Here is a 19,257-nt window from a genome sequence, read left to right as displayed (position 1 = left end):
GTCAGCCTCACAGTGGAGTGACCCTCTGTCTTGACCTCCTGTACCCTCTCTCCCTCTCCATCCTCTCTCCCTGTGATAACAGAGACATTCCTCAGCTCGTTCCCTGCCTCGCCGCAGGCCTCTCCCTTAATTCCAGTGGAGTGTGAGGAATGTTGGACTGGAGAGCCAAGGCACCCAGAGGCACACAGACGAGAGGAAATGAACAACATTAATAAACCCAGGTCTGTTGCGGCTGCTGGTGCTTGAAGCACCTGGATGCCAAACAGCAGGATGAAGCAGCACATGTGAACTCACACACACACACACACAAGCGGGAGGAACATCTGCAATACTATGTGAAAATCTAGCTCAAGCCTGTCCATATGTAGCTGTGTTTGCGGGATTAACTGTGTAAGAGAATCAAAGGACTGGATTAGAGGGAAATGATGGGATCTTTTAAAATGCAGATTAGACAGATCACATCAATGTAAGGCTCAGGATTCCATGTTGAAGCGCTCTCAGCAAGTACATTTTACTTTCTAATTAAACAAAAGTGGGGTTAGGAGACCCCTTTCTATGATTTTGATGAATCGCCGTGATCATAGATGAGATGCAGCGAGGCTGAAGAGGCACCGCTTTGACTGTAAGACTGTAAGACTCAGATCTGTGGCTTAAGCCACTCACACAGAAAAAACACAAAATGAGCAAATTCCAGAGTTGGGGAAAGTGAGAAAAAAAGAGGGAAAGGTGAACAGAGCACATGGGCAAATAAAAACGAGAAGATAAAATCCCAGAGAAGATCAAGGGAGGAAGATATTGGCAAATGTTATGATCTTTAAAAATAGAGGAGAACAGTCAGTTCTGGGCGTTAACGGGAGAAAAAAAAACACATCAGAAAGGGATGTGGAAGATGTACAGCACACATGGGAGCATAAATCTCAACCACTCCTCCACGCTTCTGGAAATCAATTTTCTCCATTGGTTGCTGCCTTATTTATTGGTCACCATTAGACACACACCATCAGCCGCCAGGGTGACTGAGATGCTGCTGCAGGAGACGTGGAGCGTGGTGGGACAGAAAGGTGAGTCACCGATGAAACCCAGCAACGGCGTCCCCGCTCACACAAGGCCCTGGTGCAGTCATCAATACAGGGACGAATATCAGATCAAAAGCCCTGTAGCCTACAAGCGTTTTTCATCATCTACCTTCAAATGACCTTCAAGGTCTGTGAGTGGCTTGTGATATTATTCGACCAAAGTCTTCTTTTAACAAAGCTTGACTATTTTACTTTAGTCCACATTTCTCATCCAAACACCGTCAAAGTCGGTGCTACACAAACTGGTGCCCTCAGTGAGTCACCTGTCAAGTTTAAAGCGGGTCAAGTGAATGGTTGGACAGTTGCTCAGTGATGGAGCGAGTTGTCTTTCAACTGGAAGGTTGTGAGTTTGATTCACAGACAGATGAATAATTAATAATAATTAATAGAGAGGAAATAACGAGATATAATATGAATGGATATTGTGAAAACTTCATTCTAGCATCGGGATCACGATATTTATCTACGCGAAGACAAAAAAAAGTTAAAAGTGCAGGATTTCTCTATTTATTCACTTTCAGGGGTCACTACGTCATGTCTCCTCATGGCGGCGCTGCTCAAATGAACTTGGGTGGAAGTTACCTGGCCAAAGACGTCGGAGTTTACAGCGGGATAATGACGGAGAAAGCTACATTAAGAGACGGCTCCAGCCACGTTCAATACATAGACTTTATGCACTTTGTTCTCTATGTTGTGAATAAATAGAGAAAATCCTGCACTTTTAACTTTTTACAGACATTTTATTTTCTTTCAGACAAATATCGTGATGTATCGCTATATGATTGTCTTGCAATATATTAGAGCTGCAACTAACGATTATTTTCGTAATCGATTAATCTGTCGATTATTTTCTCGATCAATCAATTAATCGTTTGGTCCTTAAAATATCAGAACACCTTAAAAAATGTTGATGTTTTGTCCACAAATCAAACTGATTCACTTTTAATGATTTCTTTGTTATCCAGAGCAAATAAATTAAGAAAATACTCACATTTAAGAAGCTTAAACAATCGGAAATCTCGTTTTAATCATGAAAAAAGCTTTGAAGCGATTAATCGATGATCAAAATTGTCATCGATTAATTTAGCAATCGATGAATAATTGATTAATTGTTCCAGCATATTCTATATATCTACAACATATTGTGTGGTGATATTATTGGTATCATGGACCATGTATCGTATTGTATCGGTATGATTCCCACCCTTATTCTAGCAGTTTTCCAGAAAGAACACACAGTTTGCCTGTGTATTAAAGGCCAAAACACACAGAAAAAAAACACATGTTATAGCCTCATGTGTCGTGTGTGTGTGTGTGTGTGTGTGTGTGTACCCCCATATACATGGATGTGTGTGTCTGGCTGCCAGCCTGTCAGACAAGAATGCAGCGCTTCACTTGGACGAGACAGGATCAACAGAGACAATGTCACAGAGAGACATCACATTCACTGTCACTGCAGCGAACAAAGGGGTTTGTGCGACTGTGACCTGCTCCAGCCTCCAGTGGAGGCCTCGTCTGCTTTCTCTGCTCCGTTTGTCGACCAACAAACAAACAAACCTCGACTGCACTTCCTGCCCACCTTCTTGGCTTCTTACACGTTTTTCCCCAGCGAGCCTGCTCCGGGACCGAGGAGGCCAGAGGGCTTTATTAAAAGAAAACAAGCAGGAGGAATAACGAAGGGTACCGGCACAGTTAATCTGTTGGCAACATCACAGAGGCTCTGAGGGAGTGTACGCTGACTGTACGCCAGAAACACACAGAGAACGCCTGAAAGTGTGTGAATTAACAGGGTCCTCTGATTCTCTTTGGTCAAAGCTCGGAGTAGATTCTGAAAAAGTACCATATTCTTTGCAGTGGGGCTGAACAACACAACAAACATGCGGTACATCAATAGCAAAATATAAATGTATAGAACTTGAACTTTATTTTAGTTCTCCCAAAATGGCACCGTAGCACATTTTTCCTTAAATCACTTCTACTTGGTGGGCAGGGAAACAAGAAGAGACTTTTATATGTTTATATCTTTACATTTATTTAAAATGCTCCTTGTTTTTAGACTTTCATTTATTTATTTTTTACAATTCGGGGGTAAGGATTGTCACTCTTTAAAGTAGCAGAGAATGTTTTAAGTACAACATTAAGATATATCGATTTTTTTGCAATAAAAGCATGTTTTTTTGTTAGTGTAACCTTGGTAATGGTTTATATCGTTTTGTATTTATATTAATATATGATGCCCCTTTTTCAGTTGCACGTGATTATAAATTAAGTGTATATTTAATATTAATTATAATCTTATATGCTATTAAATACAGTTATGTACATTGAATATTAGATAGAATATCTAATATCTTCTGATATATATCGATATGTGTATGTAAATAATCTGGGTGATTATTTGAACGTGAATTTATGTTTTATTTACACCCCGCGTGTTTTTGGTTCCTACCTGCCTGTGTTGTCGGGTGGGAGAGGTTTCAGTGACGGAGTGTGTGCGTGTTGTGTGTCCTGCCGCGTCCGTATGAACTGTAACCTGCTACCGGTCAAGATTCAGGATTACATTAGTTTCTGCGTAGGGTGTCTGTGTCGATATACGCAGCAAAACAGAAGCAGAAATACATTAAGGTATCATCTCAACAGACACACTAATATATTAATATCAATATCAATGCATATTGCATGCTTTACTTTAAATTGTGCAGCCCTACTTTACCGTACATCTTAACTGAGCTCATACAGACGGCAACAGAAAGAATGATATAATTAAAGAGAACACAAGACAGAGAAAGGGAGCTGACCCACGGATGGCAAAAATCCCCATCACCTGACTGATCAGTCACCCCCCGCTGCTCTTCACTCGCTCTCATTTTTAATGAAATATCTTCAGCTAAGACTTGACAACACCTCATAACAACACACATAACTCAGAGCTCGGGGAGTTCACGTCTCCCTTTGGTGTTTCCTCACAAAAAAACATCAGGACAAATTGTCCGTCTTCAGCTTCAGCTGCTCCCACAACAAACATCTCTAATAGATTTGTTTCAAAGCCTCAGTCCCGCCTGCTGACTTTTGGTGGTTATTTTGCCTCCGTTTGGTCTTTGTGAACAGAAACAATGCAGCATTATTCAAATGTCGCATCCTTCACCTGGAACAGGCGAGTGTTTATTCGCTTACTGCAACTTTTCTGGCAACTTCAGCCACACATTTGTCTGTATTTTAAAAGTTACACAAAAAAACCTGACCTTCACATTTCTTCTCATTTGCCTCAAGATAAGATCAAATTGTTGAACTGAAAACGCTGATGACTGTGTTCTCATCTCAGTGTTTGTATGGATGCTTGCACAGATCTGTCACTTCACTCCGTGGTGTGATCCCCAGTGGGCTTTTCTGGAATGTAAATTTCTAACTTAATTAAGTTTTTTCTGGCATCTGTGTCACAGGCAGCCACAGTAGCACAGACATCAGCAGATCATTCACTTTGTATTTTTTACTATTTAATAGTGACATATACACATTTAGCTCACATGTGAAATTAATGCGGTTGCGTTTTTTTCTTTAAAATAAAAGACCGCCGGTCCCAGAGATCCTCATTTTTGATGGGAGCTGAGGAGAAAACAAAAATCCGCTTTTATCTGTATATCATCGGATTCTTTTTTTAACATCCACTCCCTCCACTCCCTCTCTTTATGTCATCCACATCACTTCACAAACTGCTTGGAAACGACTCCAAACACATGTTAGTGATATGAAAAGTGTGTAAGCGTAAGCACATGTGGGCGACATATGAGATATGACGTATTATGGTGGAAAAACAAAACCACCCTCTGCTGTTCAGATGGTTAAAATGGAGACCAGAGCTCTGTTTGTCCAGGACGGTTCTGGTTCACAGTGAAACTCTGCCCTCTGCTGGACAAACACTCTCATTCACCTGGTTTGTGCTCTGTGCTCGACTGAATGTCTTTGTGTGGTAAAAACACTGTTAGTGGCCACAGAGAAGAACTGCACAGTATAAAAAACAATGGTAGATACTCTCAGTTTAGCATTTATAAGCAGTAAATAAACATGTATCAGGACAATGTAATAAAACATGTCTTCACCTAAAAACATCCATTTAAACATTTGCAGCTTTTTTTGTTTCGTTTGTTTTGGGCTGAATGTGACCTTTCACCCCAAAGGCCACAGAGACCAGCGTGTCCCTGAGCTGTGTGAGTCAGTTGGCCAAAGATGCTGACTCATCTTTCTTAAACACACACAAAACAGACACACACTTGCACAGCTATCTTAGTAAGGACGCTGCATTCTATAGCCCCTTAGCCCAACCTTAACCAAGTCAACTAAATCCCTAACCCTGACCCTTAACCTAAGTCTACTCCAAAGTCTTAACTCATAAATAGTCCCCTTTAAAGTGTGACAGGAAGTGAGGACTATCCACATGTTTTATAAGTTGGTCCTCATAAAGATACACACACACACAATCCTTGACAAAATTATAGATCATTTGCAAACATGACTCCTTGGGATTTACACTTATCAGCCACTTTATTAGGTATTCCTAGTCACATGGCAGCAACATCGTCCGGGTGACCTGCTGACGTTCAAACTGAGCATCAGAATGGGGAAGAAGAGTCATTTAAGAGACTTTGAGCATGGTGTGGTTGTTGGTGTCAGATGTGCTGGTCTGAGTTCTTCAGGAAGTGCTGATTTAGTGGGAGTTTACAGAAAAAGAGCAAATATCCAGTGCGCAGCAGTTAACTAGCCTCACTGATGCCAACCACATGGCCGCAGACCATTTCTGAACGTGCAACACAGAAGGCCCCACAGTGAGTGTCACTCCTGCCACTTCCTGTGTACCTAATAAAGTGGCAGGTGAGTGCATTACGGCCCTACCTTCAATAGAAAGAGTTTAAGAGATGACATCACAAAGCTCTGGTCGCAGTCTGCGTTCGCTGACCGACTCTAATGAACGAGAATGTGTGTATATCCGGCAGAAAATGCAGTGTGAATGATGCCAAGTGCTCATGCTCATGCTGCTGCTGCTGCTTCTGCTGCTGCTTCATGTCATCAGCCTTTACACATATCAAACACAGATATCCACTACCACTGTTGCTACAGCAACCCGCAGATCAAAGGCAGAAGAGCACGGCGTCCGTTTCCTTTCATGTTCACTCAATATACACACAATATTTCCAAAAAGTGTGAGGAATTTCAGGACGCTGCATTCAGCAATTGAATTTAATTGAATTTAATTGAATTTAATAACATGAACAAAAAAAAACTGTTGATTCCACATAAATTGACATTATCCTGTCTTAAAACAAAGAATTATGTCAGCATTCACTGTCCACAAAATTGCCCCGAAATCCCAATCTCAGATTATCACGATAAGAAAATACATACTTTTAAGAACAATCTGTAAAATAGGAAATGTGTGCATTTATTCACATTGTTTTGAGGTTTGGGCACATGCACAGCAAACATTTACACCCAATACTTACTACTAGTTTAGACATTGCCCTTCCAATTGTATTTTTTCCAAGTAAAGGGAAGAAAAGTACGATTTCAGAGTGTTGTTTATCCTTGAAACATGCAAAGTGAGAGCCAAAGTAAACTGATGGCATGGAATTGTGTATGTGTCTCTTGTGTTTTCCCACGTCAAATAATGAATGACTATAATTCAGGGTAATATTAAAATAAATATATAATGCTGGATTTTTAGGCTGGATCTCCTTAATTAACTCCTTAGTGCTCATGCCGCAGGTGCACCCATGGTAAATTGCTGTGGGAATAATGCACAACTCCTTATATGGACATCCTGTGTGTGTGTGTGTGTTTATAGGTCACATATTCAGGCTTTAAAAAGCAGTTTTTTTCATCTTATTTGTTGTTGAGTCAAAGTTAGGATTAATTTTATATGACATTTTTAGTAGTGATATAAAGTAGCAATAATTGCGCAGAAGTCCCAAAATAAACCATTTTTATTTTATTTTTGTTTATAAAAACGAGCCAAGTGACCTTTAAACTGTGACACATTTCCAAATTTCACAAATTCAATCCGATTTTAAACATTTTTATTACTTTTTGCTCAGGTGTGTTTATGTAGTTGGTGAATTTTTTATTTTTTGTCATCAGATTGTCCAGGTTATGTGGAAAAAGAGGATATAAAATGCTCTATATAGCAAATTATTATACCCTCTGTACTGTATATTTAAACATAGTGATGGAAAATGCTCTGTGCATCTGTGTGAAGGGTTAAGATTAAGAAAGAATTGTTCTATAAAAAGTTATTTATAAATCTCTTACACAACAGTTTTTCCCTCATCTTTTTCTTTGTTTTGATTGTGTTTTATAATTGTTCCTTGTTCTCATGTCTCAAAGACATCCTGACTGTGTGTCTAAATTAAGATTAAAAACAATCATTAAAGAAAGACTAGGACACCTGATGACAGCTTCTCTCCCTGTCCTGTTATGGAATTCTTTATAAAGGTCTTCAAGTCGGTGTAATCAGATTAGTGATTGCGATAAATAAAAAATGCTTGAGTACAAAAAAAAGCACTCTAATTGACGTCATTGAACCAAAATAAAGTGGTCAGTTTGTGAAATGAGGTCCCGTCTCAGTAACTCAGCCGCAGAGCAGGTCATCGCCGCCTTATTTAATGGACTTGGGCTGAGTGGCCGTGAAGACGGCGAGCCAAGTACATCCCTCAGCAGGTAGTATCCTGAAAATAGCAACCTACATCCTAATGGTGCAGAGCACAGCCACCGTGAGCAGAGGCCCCAGAGCAAGCAGTCCTCCTGAGTGATGGACAGAAACACACACATCTGTCTCTGCATCGACAGGCTCCGCTTAACCCACATTTCTCTTGGTTTTTCCTTTCCAAAAAAAGTCAAAAATACCCAGATAATGCGATTGGGAGTCGAGCTACGACTGTATGAATGAATACCTTCAGTCACATTCAGGCTGACCTGATAGAGTCTGTCCAAGATCAGTTTGGAACACCAATAAAACAGTTCCAACAAGATGTGAGTACACGGTGGAACTCTCGTTGATCCTCCTAAATATTTTCATAGTTTCTTAATTGATTTATTCTTTGAAGCATGAATATTAATCTATAGAATTGCAATGCCTTGACTTTAGTGAGGTAAGTACACACAGTCCCAGACATAACAACACAATTCTAGATTTAAAAAAAATGGTACAGAATTGGCATAATAATTTCTTTTGGTGTTTCTATTTTCATTTGTTTGCTCTCTCATCCTCCTCCTCTTCCTCACCTATACTAAGGTGTATACTATACTATACCTATACTATCACTAACACACTGGTATAGTGAAATTAGATTAAGATGGAGCGAGAGCTAAGGTGACTAATTATTATCACTTATTTATCCTCAGCTCCACTCTGATCACATACCCTGGTTTATAGCACAGTATTTCTGATTTTCCTCCAAGTACCACCAGAGGAAGCTTGCGTACCACTGTTGCCACAGTTTGAGAACCATGGACCTAGCGCACAGAAAACTAAACTAAACAGGAAACTAACAAGATGAAAGGGGGAACTCCGCCCCCTAGTGGAGTGGAGGGAACACCCACGCTTCATTCAATAATAAATTTGCAATAGGGTGATTAGGTAAATTGGACACTCTAAATTGACACAATATAAAAACACACTCATCAGTTATATAAAAATCCAAAACGCTGTCTTACAAAATGAGTGAGACAGAGTGTGGGATTTTCTTTTTGTTATTATTTGTTTTACACCACTGCAAAAAAAGTCACTTTGCAGGTTGGCATCGTGACTTCCCCAGGGACGTCCCGCTCGACCGAGTTCCGTTCTCATTTTATTCGAGAGGGAAAATTAAAAGTCAAACAGGAAATGAGAGCCCAGTGAAAGGTTAGAGACAAAGACAAGAGATCCGTCTATGCACCGAGGAGGTTGACATTGGGGAATGATAGCAACAAACACAGGTGATCAAAATCAAACACGTAGCCTACAGGGACAAAGGTGACACTATCATCCACACACCTCCACTGATGTGCTGGAGACATCGAGTGTGAAAGCAGTTGACTCTGCACTGAAGACAAAAGGTTTTCTCTTTGTATTTCCAGCCAAACACAGAAAATGATTGACCTATTGTCACTTGTACATATCAGGCCTTTTATAAATACACCCAGTTAAAGCGTGTGTTTTTCCGTTTATAGTAGAGCTGCAACTAACGATTATTTTCATAATCGATTAATTGGTTGGTCCATAAAATATCAGAAAACCTTAAAAAATGTTGATCGGTGTTCGTCAGACCTGGAAATTATGATGTTCTCAAATGTCTTGTTTTGTCCACAAACCAAAATGATTAACTTATAATGATTTATTTGTTATCCAGAGCAAAGAAATTAAGAAAATACTCATATTTAAGAAGCTTTAACAATCAGAAATCTTGTTTTAATCATGGAAAAAGCTTCTAAACCGATTAATCGATATCAAAATAGTTGACGATTAACTTAGTAATCGATTAATTGTTTCAGCTCTAGTTTACAGTATATTCAGTTGTCAAAATAGGTCACATTTCTTTTAAACTGCCACTTTATTAGGTACACAGGGCACCTGTGCTGCCACACCTGACAATGAAGTGTCTTCTATGTGGTCTTCTACTGTTTTAAGCCATTTGCTTCAAAGTTCAACATGCTTTGAATTACATATGTAGATATTAGTCTAGTCATTCCCCACTGACGCCAAAACAGTGTCATTTTCACCCAGAGAACTGCTGCTCACTGGACATTTTCTCTTTTTTGGACCATTATCTGTAAACTCTAAAGATGGTTGTGGGTGAAAATCCCAATTGAGATCACCAGTTTCTAAAATACTGAGACCACCCGGTACTAAAAACATGGCACGTTCAAAGTCCTTCATATCAATTTTCTTACTCATTCTGATGCTCGGTTTGGATTTCAGCAGCTCATCCTGATCATGTCTACATGACGTCCTTGTGAATGGCTGAGGCTGATTGGTTAACAAGCAGCAGAACAGGTTGTACCTAAAAAAATGGCCAGAGATTGAAAGTCTTCTTTTTAACCAGAATATATGAATATATCAGTCAGCAGCTTCATTAATTATGCAACATTCCTAGCTTCATTAAATATGTGGAATCCATAATGTTCCATTTTGAACTATAAAACGTGTCACTATCATTGCTCATTAGGTGGTGCAGAGAGATCAAAAGATACAAACATACTTGAATAGATGCACTTGACTTGACTAACAGTGGAAAGTCAAATAGGCCAAGAACAATAGACCTTTTTTGTCAGACCAGGGATTTCTATTTCAGTGTCTCCAATGAAGCCTTAGGACCTTGATATGCAGTGCTTTCATCCTTTTTGTGTGTGAGCTGCATCTTCACTAAATGAAAACCTAACTTTAATGGAGACATAATATTCTCCTGGGTATTTGCACTGTGGTGAGACCCATTATTGATCAGTGTCCTTTGCAGCCAGCGGCCAAACTATTAGGATGCTGTTTTTTTGTGTTGTGTTGAAACATAAATCAACTTTAAGGGGAATTCCATGAGTTTTCTACTTGGGGTTCTATATTTATAAATATGGGTAAGTAAAGAGTTCTTACAAAAACGTTAAGAACTGGTCGAGTAAAAACTCTTGAGATATGGCCTGGATATATGGACAGGATATTTTGTTGTACAGATGCTGACAACAGGACACGATCAGGTGTTGGTAATAAATAGCTATAACAATTTAAAGGTAGACCAAAATGTGGGTTTTAATTTGGGTGATGCAAAGTTCTGATTACCCGAGTGTGTGATTGGGATTTTCTAAATTTAAGGTGCACAATTCTCACAAGGTCAGATCAGACCAAGCTCTACGCCCTCTGTGTGATCTCTGGTGCCCTCTGAGGGGGGCTTGGACCCTAGGTTGTGAACCATGGCAGTGGCTACAATGTAATCCAATCGGGCACCTGCAATATTTTACCTTATGTCCACGAAAGGTGCTTGTTTGTGCCAATAAAAGGCTCAAATTGTTAACTGTAACACTAATGCAAGTACTATTTACTGACAAACCTGCACCAGAATTATCCTTTAATGATAACACTGCGTGTGCAATAAATAAAAACCTAAAGGAAACTTAGTGAGCAGTTAACAACTTCTTTGCAACAGCAAATAAATAAATGAATGAATAAACTCCACTACTTCTGTCAGTGTTTTTGTCTCAGCGCTTTGTCAACATAAGAACTATTCACTCACTTCACACTTGTAACCTATGTGCAGTATACACCCTAACCTCCCACACCCAGGCTATAAAGTAATTGTGTTGCCATGGAAACAGAGGAGAAAGGCCTAAATCCAGAGCTGCCGAGAATCCATCCCATCTCATTAGACGAGGCTGCTGTTGCCATGTGGTATGAGATGAACGCTGAAGACATAAATTAATCCAATCTCCTCTTTCAAAAAATCCAGCAAATCGACTGGACGTTCGCTCGCCACTCACACCGTTTCCTTCACAGTGCACAAAGAGAAAATAAACAACAAGCCCGCGACTTAAAACGGAGAGAATGATGATGCCATTCGGCTTAATTTAGCCCAGGACGGCGCGGCTTTGTTATGGCTTTTAAGTCTGCTAAATTATTCAGAACAAAACATTTCAGCGCTGCGACTGGAAATGTAGCTGGGACCAGCAGAGGGATGAATGTGAAAGCAAAGCTAAAATTACATCAAAACACCAGCGCGACTGAAGGTCACTGAGGGAAACACTGTCACTCACTGAGGCTGAAAATAACTCCCAAGTGTTAAATATAGGAGGATTACATGTTTTGACTGAATTAAAGCTTATCTGGCACAAACACCTGAGTGGCAATATTTGAGCCCCACAGACCCCAGCGTGTGTCACTGAGCGTTCTGCTCCACTTTAATCACTTAACGCGGCAGCTCAGAGTAATTTATTCAGCGCTGACATTTACCTACGTGGTGCCGAGTAAAAATAAGTATGTAATATATACTGTAAATAAACAAACATGTAAACAAAGACCACAAAGGTGAGAACAATAGGTCATCCTCAACCGTTGGGGGAGGGGCTGAGCTTGTTGCCGTGTGAGCAAAACACCACGACTGCTTTTTTTTTCCAAATCAATATTATTACTCATCATTCACCTTTCTTTGATTTTCTATCCGTCCATTACTCTTTGTCGCTCTGCTCATTTCGTTACTCTATTTTGCCCCCGCCCCCTCTCTGCTCACCACCTCCTCTTCTGTCCCCGTGCAAAAAAATGCTGACCTGCAGACTCCCTAATGTGACCAATCGATATCGCACAGAGGACAGCAGATCGCCGGACATGATAATATGAAGACACTGTTCCTGTAATGCATGCAGCCAGGCGTCCCTTCGACAACTTCCCTCAAGATCTAACCCACAAATCATGCACGTCACGAAGAGGGATTGATTTATTTCATTTCACTCCACATGAACTGTTCCATACGACCCTCTCACTTACAGGCATGCTGCTGTGGGTGTCATGGATCATTGCTTCATCTATCTATAGGACCAACATTGATCCTGCTTGCCCTTCCTGTCAGACATTAGTGGCGCACAGTGCCGTGGGATGAGCGAACATGAGGGGCAGAGAGCGTGTCATTATGCAGGGAGCAGCGCGCAGTTAAACAGCTAATTAATCACTCCAATCAAAATCAAAGCCACAGGGAATCAGGGAGCTAAAGCCTATAGATTTGCTGCAGGTTAATAGTGAATACGATTAACATGAGATTTGACCGGTGTCCCGGGCAGCAGGCGTGAACCCACAGAAGTGGTCAAACCCGATGAGGTGGAAAAGTAACATACACGTGTTATTCGCTAGTACAATTCAATAAATTAGCATTTTTTATGTTGATTACTTTAGTTATTATCATTAGTGTCATTATTATAGTCGTAGTCAGTGGCAGAGGAAATGTAAAACATTAAGTTTAACATACATTACGTCATTAAATAGCCATCATATGTCATTATGGATTAAGAAAACATGTTAAATTGAAATACTGGCTTGACTAATGACGTTTTGCTGGTCACAAACTGTTTATTTGCACTCAGTGAGCAACTTACTGCTAAGCAATGGAAATGCTGAACATTACCGAACCCAAAGAGCCTCACTACCCCTCTCAAAAACGTCTCAACCACAGAAGAAAGATAAGTTTTTACCATTTTAGGAGCTTTTCTGGCATAAACACTGACCTTGTCAGCACCAGTAGTCCTCATGGAGACCAAAACCTGGTTGTGATGAGGCAGAACCTCAGTTTGAGCTAAGATTTGAATCGTGGTATGGTTAAGGTTAGGGATAATGGTGAGTGAAGGCTGTCCACATGAATAGAAGTACTTTAAAAGGTAGTTATGCAAACCTGTGTATGTGGGTACTTGTAGGACCTTTTTTGGCAAAACACTGACCTTGTCAGGACCATTTGTCCTCATGGGAGACCAAACCTTGTCTAGGCAAAACCTCTTTTCTGAGGAAGTGGCTAAGGTTAAGGATAGGGATAACACTGTTTTGGCTTTGTTATGGCAGGATAGGATAGTTGCCATGAACCTGTGTTTGTCACAAAGCTGTAGCATCTTTGAGTTTTAGATTAGTAACTGCTCAGAAAAACACCTTTTATACGCCTTTGATTCTCTTCTCTGCTCGTTCCATGTGCTAACCAGAGCTGTGAATGCTGTTGTACATATTTTACATATTACATTCCTTTGACTGAGCTTCTTCTTGAATGATTTAGCATGAGGAGAGCTTTAGTCCCCCCCATCGTTAAACAAAAGAACAATCTTGAGGACCTTGAGATTGGTATGAGCATCAAGGATATGGTTGCAAAGCACAACGCCACAGCATTCCAACAAATTGCTTTTCTTCTTCTGGGGTGTACTGGAATTGACATGTTTTTATTAGACTTGTCATATAATTACGGCACAAAGGAGTAGAGTGGGAACACCTGTGAATGTGCATCCTTCCTGTTCTTCTGCTTTACAGAAAATAACCTCCTCCAAACACACAACTTCTTGTTTCCTTGGTCCTGTAACTTTTCCTGTTAAGGTCCAAACAGCAATGTACGAGTGTGGCAGAAGACACTGCCGGAGGAAATCGGGAATCCTTAGTCAGGATCCTCTTGTTAATGATGATTTGATCCTGTTCTTCCTCCTTCCTTCCAGCGTCTCCCTTTCGGGGTCACCACAGCGGATCATCTGCCTCCATCTCACCTCATGATCCTGTTATTCCACTTCACCAAGGACCACCATCGCCACACGGAAACATTCTTCCTGTTCTTTTTTGCTCAACTCTGTTTCGTCTTCAGACAGAAACGGTTCCAATGTGGTGGAGGACATTGTTGTAGGAAGGGGAAATCCTTTTCCAGATCCTCCTGTGAAGGCATATTAAATGAAACCTGTTCTTCTGCCTCACATAAAACCACCTCCTCCACACAGAAACATTCTCGTTTGTTTCATCTTCAGAGAGGAATTGTTCATACGTGGTTGAGGACATTGCTGGAGAAAATTGGGAATCCTTCTACAGATCCTCTTGTGAGAGTGAACCGATCTTGTTCTTCCCCTTGAAACGAAACCACCACCTCCATGGAGAATCCTTGTTTTTTTCTTTTTCCCGCAACTTCTCAGCTTCTTCATACAGGAATGGTTCCAGCGTGGTGGAGGACATTGCTGGAGGGGAGCAAGAATACTTTTTCCGATCTTCCAGTGAGGGTGAATTAAATCTGTTCTTCTGCCTCATAGAGAACCATCTCCTCCACACAGAAACATTCTTGTTTTTTTCTCTTTCCTGTGACCTCTCAGTTTCATCTTCAAACAGAAATGTTTCCAGCGTGGTGGAGGACAATGCTGGAGGATAGCAGGAATCCTCCAGTGAAAGTGGATTTATCTTTTTCTCCTGCCTACAAAACCACCTTCTCAACAGAGAATGCTTTGTTTTATTTTCTTTCTTCTGCAACCTTCCAGTTTCATCTTCAGACAGGCATGGTTCCAATGTGGTGGAGGACATTGCTGGAGAGGATTCCTTTTTCAAACTCTCCTGTGAAGGTGGATTGGACCAGTTCTTCCCCCCCACATGAAACCACGCCCTCCAAAAAGAATCTTTCTTGTTATTCTCTTTTTCCTGCAACATCGCAGTGTCGTCTTCAGATGTAAATGGTTCCATTGCGGTGGAGGACGTTACCGAAGGAGAGCAGGAGTCCTTATTCAGATCCTTCTTTGAAAATGGATGCATCAAGTTCAACCGCATTTGATGCCACATCCTCCACACAGACCAGCTTTTGTTTTTACTCTCTTCTGCCAAAGTGTCTTTGTCGTCCATAGCTTCCAAACGTGTTTGTGTTATACTCATCTTGATGGAATCACTGTCCTCTGACACATGGACGCTTGAAGGAGCAGAGTCGCTGGGGGAAACATCAGAAAGGATGCAGTCTGGGTGAATGGAACCTACAGTTGATTCTGCATACTCCGTTTCCTCTGGAATGGTTGAGAGGCAGGCACGTAATAAAAACTTGAAATCGTTCATAAAGGTTTTATTGTACATGCCCGCCTCTTCCTCAGACTCCTCATCGCTACAGGACACAAGGCCGACCAGATTCTTTATCTCTCTCTCCATGGCCTTTGTGACTTGGTCTGAAAGATTCACAGGGTTAGCGCCACCAACTACTGGCTTCGAATCCAGTCCCTCTAACAACAAATTATTGTCCATCATTGAATGGATCATGCCTGACTCCCTTTTCTTTGTCATCCTTGGTTTATTAAGGGCTTTTCTTCAAGTTTAATATAGTGTAATAAAGTCATTTCAGTTTGTTAGTTAGCCAGTTAGTCACTTAGCAGTGGTTTTTAACATTACTGCCTTCCCTTTATCGATCACATCCTATTATGCCTGATCTAAAAACAGCAATCTTGTCCTATGTTAGTTTCAGCGTGACCCACAACTGCTGAGTGAATTTTGTTTCAAAGCCATTTTCTGTTGTGATGTCATCTCTGATTGGGCAAGACATCAAAGTCCTTCTATGAAATGGCAGTCGTGGGAACAAAAACAAATCGTACCTGCGTTCATTAGGTTATTTCTTGTAATGCAATACATTATTTCTTTACTTTTGTCCCCAGTGTCACTTCTGCCACCTCATAAGGTGTCATGTGTACATAATAGAAAGGCTGGGGAGTATTTGTAAAATCCCATCATCACCTATACAAATTTTTCCAGGGTACTTCACAGTTCTTCAATAGCACGGGATTGGTACACAAACACGCGAAATCACAACATTAATCATTAAAATGACAATTGGATTTTAGCTATTCAAATAGCAAAGAAAACAACAACCTTGTGCTTGATGAGTTTCATGACTGCTCCAGATAACATCATTGTCAGAGCTAACTTTTAATTATTCATCATCGGCCTCTGCAGCTTCAGCCCCACCCACCACTGCCCTTACTGAAGTCAAGTCTGGAAACATGTTTATGTGTAAGGGGCTAGAGGGTTGGAGTTCAAATTATACAGCCTAGAAGTACATCAGACCATTCATCCATCCATTGTCTACCACTTTATCCTCCACATGAGGGTCAAAGGTCACTGGAGTCAGGGCGAAAAGCAGGGTACACCATGGACAGGTCGCCAGTCCATCACGGGGCCAACAACAACCTCAACCATTCACTCTCACATTCACACCTATGAACAATTTAATAAGTAATTCCACATGATCCAGCAGAGGGCACTCTGAGTGCAGCTTGACCTTAGAGTGATGAAAATGAAGGACACAAATCAGCACCAAATCATGCGGAAGTATACACCAGAGAAATCTGCTGACTCACCTATTAGCTTAGCTGTTAGCTCTAATAATTCATATTTTGGGAAATATCTAAATATCTTCAAAGGACTAGTTTCCACACATATTGTTTTTGGTTTTTTTCAAACATGATTTTTGGAAAAGAGTGACGGTTCGTGTGTGTGTGTTTCATAATCCAGGTTGGCACGGCCGACCATCACCCTGTCACCTTGCGACTTCCTCTGTCTACCTTTAAGCCTCCTTCTCATTAATAATGGATTCACTTGTTGTGAACTGCAAACGCTGCCTCCTTTCACCCCTGCGATCACAGCGAGTCGCTCTTCTCCCGCTCTGACGACACACTGACAGCTGCTGCTCAGGGGGAGAATAATGACCACTTACACAGAGACACCAGCCAGTTGCCAGTTAAGGCCGGCTAAAGTACACCATGACCACACACACTTTAACACACACAGGTCGCACACACTGCAGACTGCCAAGCTGGAGAGGAAGAGTGGGGGTGGATGAGGAAATGTCACACTGTGAACATTTATCAGAGGAGAACTCTACACAGGGTCAAGGCACTAAGAAAGTAGAGAGAGAAAGAGAGAATGAGAGAAAGAGAGAGAGAGAGACAGTCAGCGGTGATGTGCAGGAGAGATTTATCTGTGACTGAGTGCCCACAAAAAAAAACAGGAAAAAAACCAACCTCACCAAGCATGCATTAGTAGCCTGTTGGCACGCTGTACATCATAAACTGTTGGTCGCTTTCCCAAAAGCCACATCACTCAGACACATACAGTAGGTACACACACACACACACACACACACGAGTTGACCGGTGGAGAGAGAGTGGGTCAAACGCAGTTCTCAGCTCAATGGACAATCTCACAGTTAGTCAGGGGTTTTTAGGTCCGAGCAGCTTATCCAATCATTTATATCAGATTAATACTTTTCATGAGAATAAACCAGTCAGAGTGAGAGGAAGGGAGAAAGGAAATATTGCATAAGCAGAATTCTGGTGTGTGTGTTGATGCTGTAGCCGAATGAAACTGTCAGGATACTAAATATTTGGACATGTACTTGAAAACAGTAACTGTATATTACTGCTTATTTTTAAAACTACAGTGTCCAACATTAGGTGATTTCTGTTGTTGATGATGTTGCTATTCTGCCTCTGTTCTTCATGAACAGACAGAATGGAGCGTTATTCGTATGCCGTGTCCTTCATCTGAAAAAAGGCTCTGTCAAGCAAAAACGGTTGTCCTGTCACAAACTGCTGAACAGCCCAGTTTTTATCAGCGGTAGAGTTCATTCACTGCTTGAAATTTCCGTGTGCACACATTTATTTACAGGAAAAATCTGATCAAGAAATGCAACTTAACTAAATTGCTTTCATACGTGACGGTAAGCTGAATATTCTGGTTGAATAAAACAACACAATGTACCTCAAAATGATTTGCAAACTAATCAATCATGGATGTATCGCAGTTGTTGGGTGCAGTCTTACATTGGAATCGAGCAGATCAATGCTGTCCAGGCTCTTGCTGCGGTGAATGCGGCCTTTGATGCGACGCAGAGACGGTTTTCCTTGGCTCATGGGCAAAGAGAGGGTGGAGGTGGCAGGCATAGCCATAGCACCAGCGCCACCGGTAGCACCTGAAAGCCCATCTGGTGACGATGCTGGCGACGTATCTCCATCCGGCGGGGTCACCCTGTGAAAAGAAACAAAGGCAACGTTAAAGCTCCAGTGTGGAATTTGGACACCCTGATGAATTCTGAGGAATTACCAAAACACTGCCCCGGGTTTTGGTTTCTATTTAAAGGTTATGCATTACAGCTTGGCACAGCAGCAGCTACGGCTTCAAACACAAGGTGCACATGTAAAAGTTTCAGAAGTGGATTCTACTGCTAAAAATAAACCCGTCAGACTCCACAGTTGTATTTTAATCCTGACCACGTGTTTAGATTCTCACGAACATTATCCTCCGATATTGAAAATGTGTACCCAACCAACAGCGCTTCCCCTCAACAGCTTCCTGCATGTGTTAATCTGCCTGTGTCTGCATCACACAGTTGTCCACACTGGTCAGTGCCTGCAGTGTTTTGGTCATAACTCAGAAAGAGACTACATTGTTATGGTAATGGTCCACATGGGGCGATACTGGAGCTTTAAGATTGTGTGTAATATGGTTGTGTTAAATGTGTTAACTCATTTATCAGACATGGAGCAACATTAATGTTGACATTCAGAACCTCCCTTTTTAGCTCTGCTTTGATCCAGAAACCAAATCCTGAGGGAAAATTTGCACTTAAGCCACTAAAAGCTCCACAGTGCATAGTGGTTTTGTGAAAGTGACACTGATGAAGAGACTGAAACAAGACCAGTGGCGTCATTA

General features: G+C 41.1%; 1 protein-coding gene across 6 annotated transcripts in view; it reads right to left on the bottom strand.

Annotated features, from left to right (window-relative positions):
* The window catches only part of tjp1a (tight junction protein 1a), a 105,503-nt gene that overhangs the window by 65,760 nt on the left and 20,486 nt on the right, over positions 1-19,257 (bottom strand). For all 6 annotated transcript variants that reach the window (XM_058630085.1, XM_058630088.1, XM_058630086.1 and 3 more), the window contains exon 2: positions 18,369-18,573. In XM_058630085.1, the coding sequence (XP_058486068.1) occupies positions 18,369-18,573 (205 nt within the window). The remainder of the gene's footprint in view (positions 1-18,368; positions 18,574-19,257) is intronic.

This window comes from Solea solea, chromosome 5, assembly GCF_958295425.1.
Source record: "Solea solea chromosome 5, fSolSol10.1, whole genome shotgun sequence".
NCBI classification, from domain to species: domain Eukaryota; kingdom Metazoa; phylum Chordata; class Actinopteri; order Pleuronectiformes; family Soleidae; genus Solea; species Solea solea.
The sequence above is the reverse complement of the archived record's forward strand: the minus strand, read 5'-3'. Positions and strand labels throughout refer to the sequence as shown.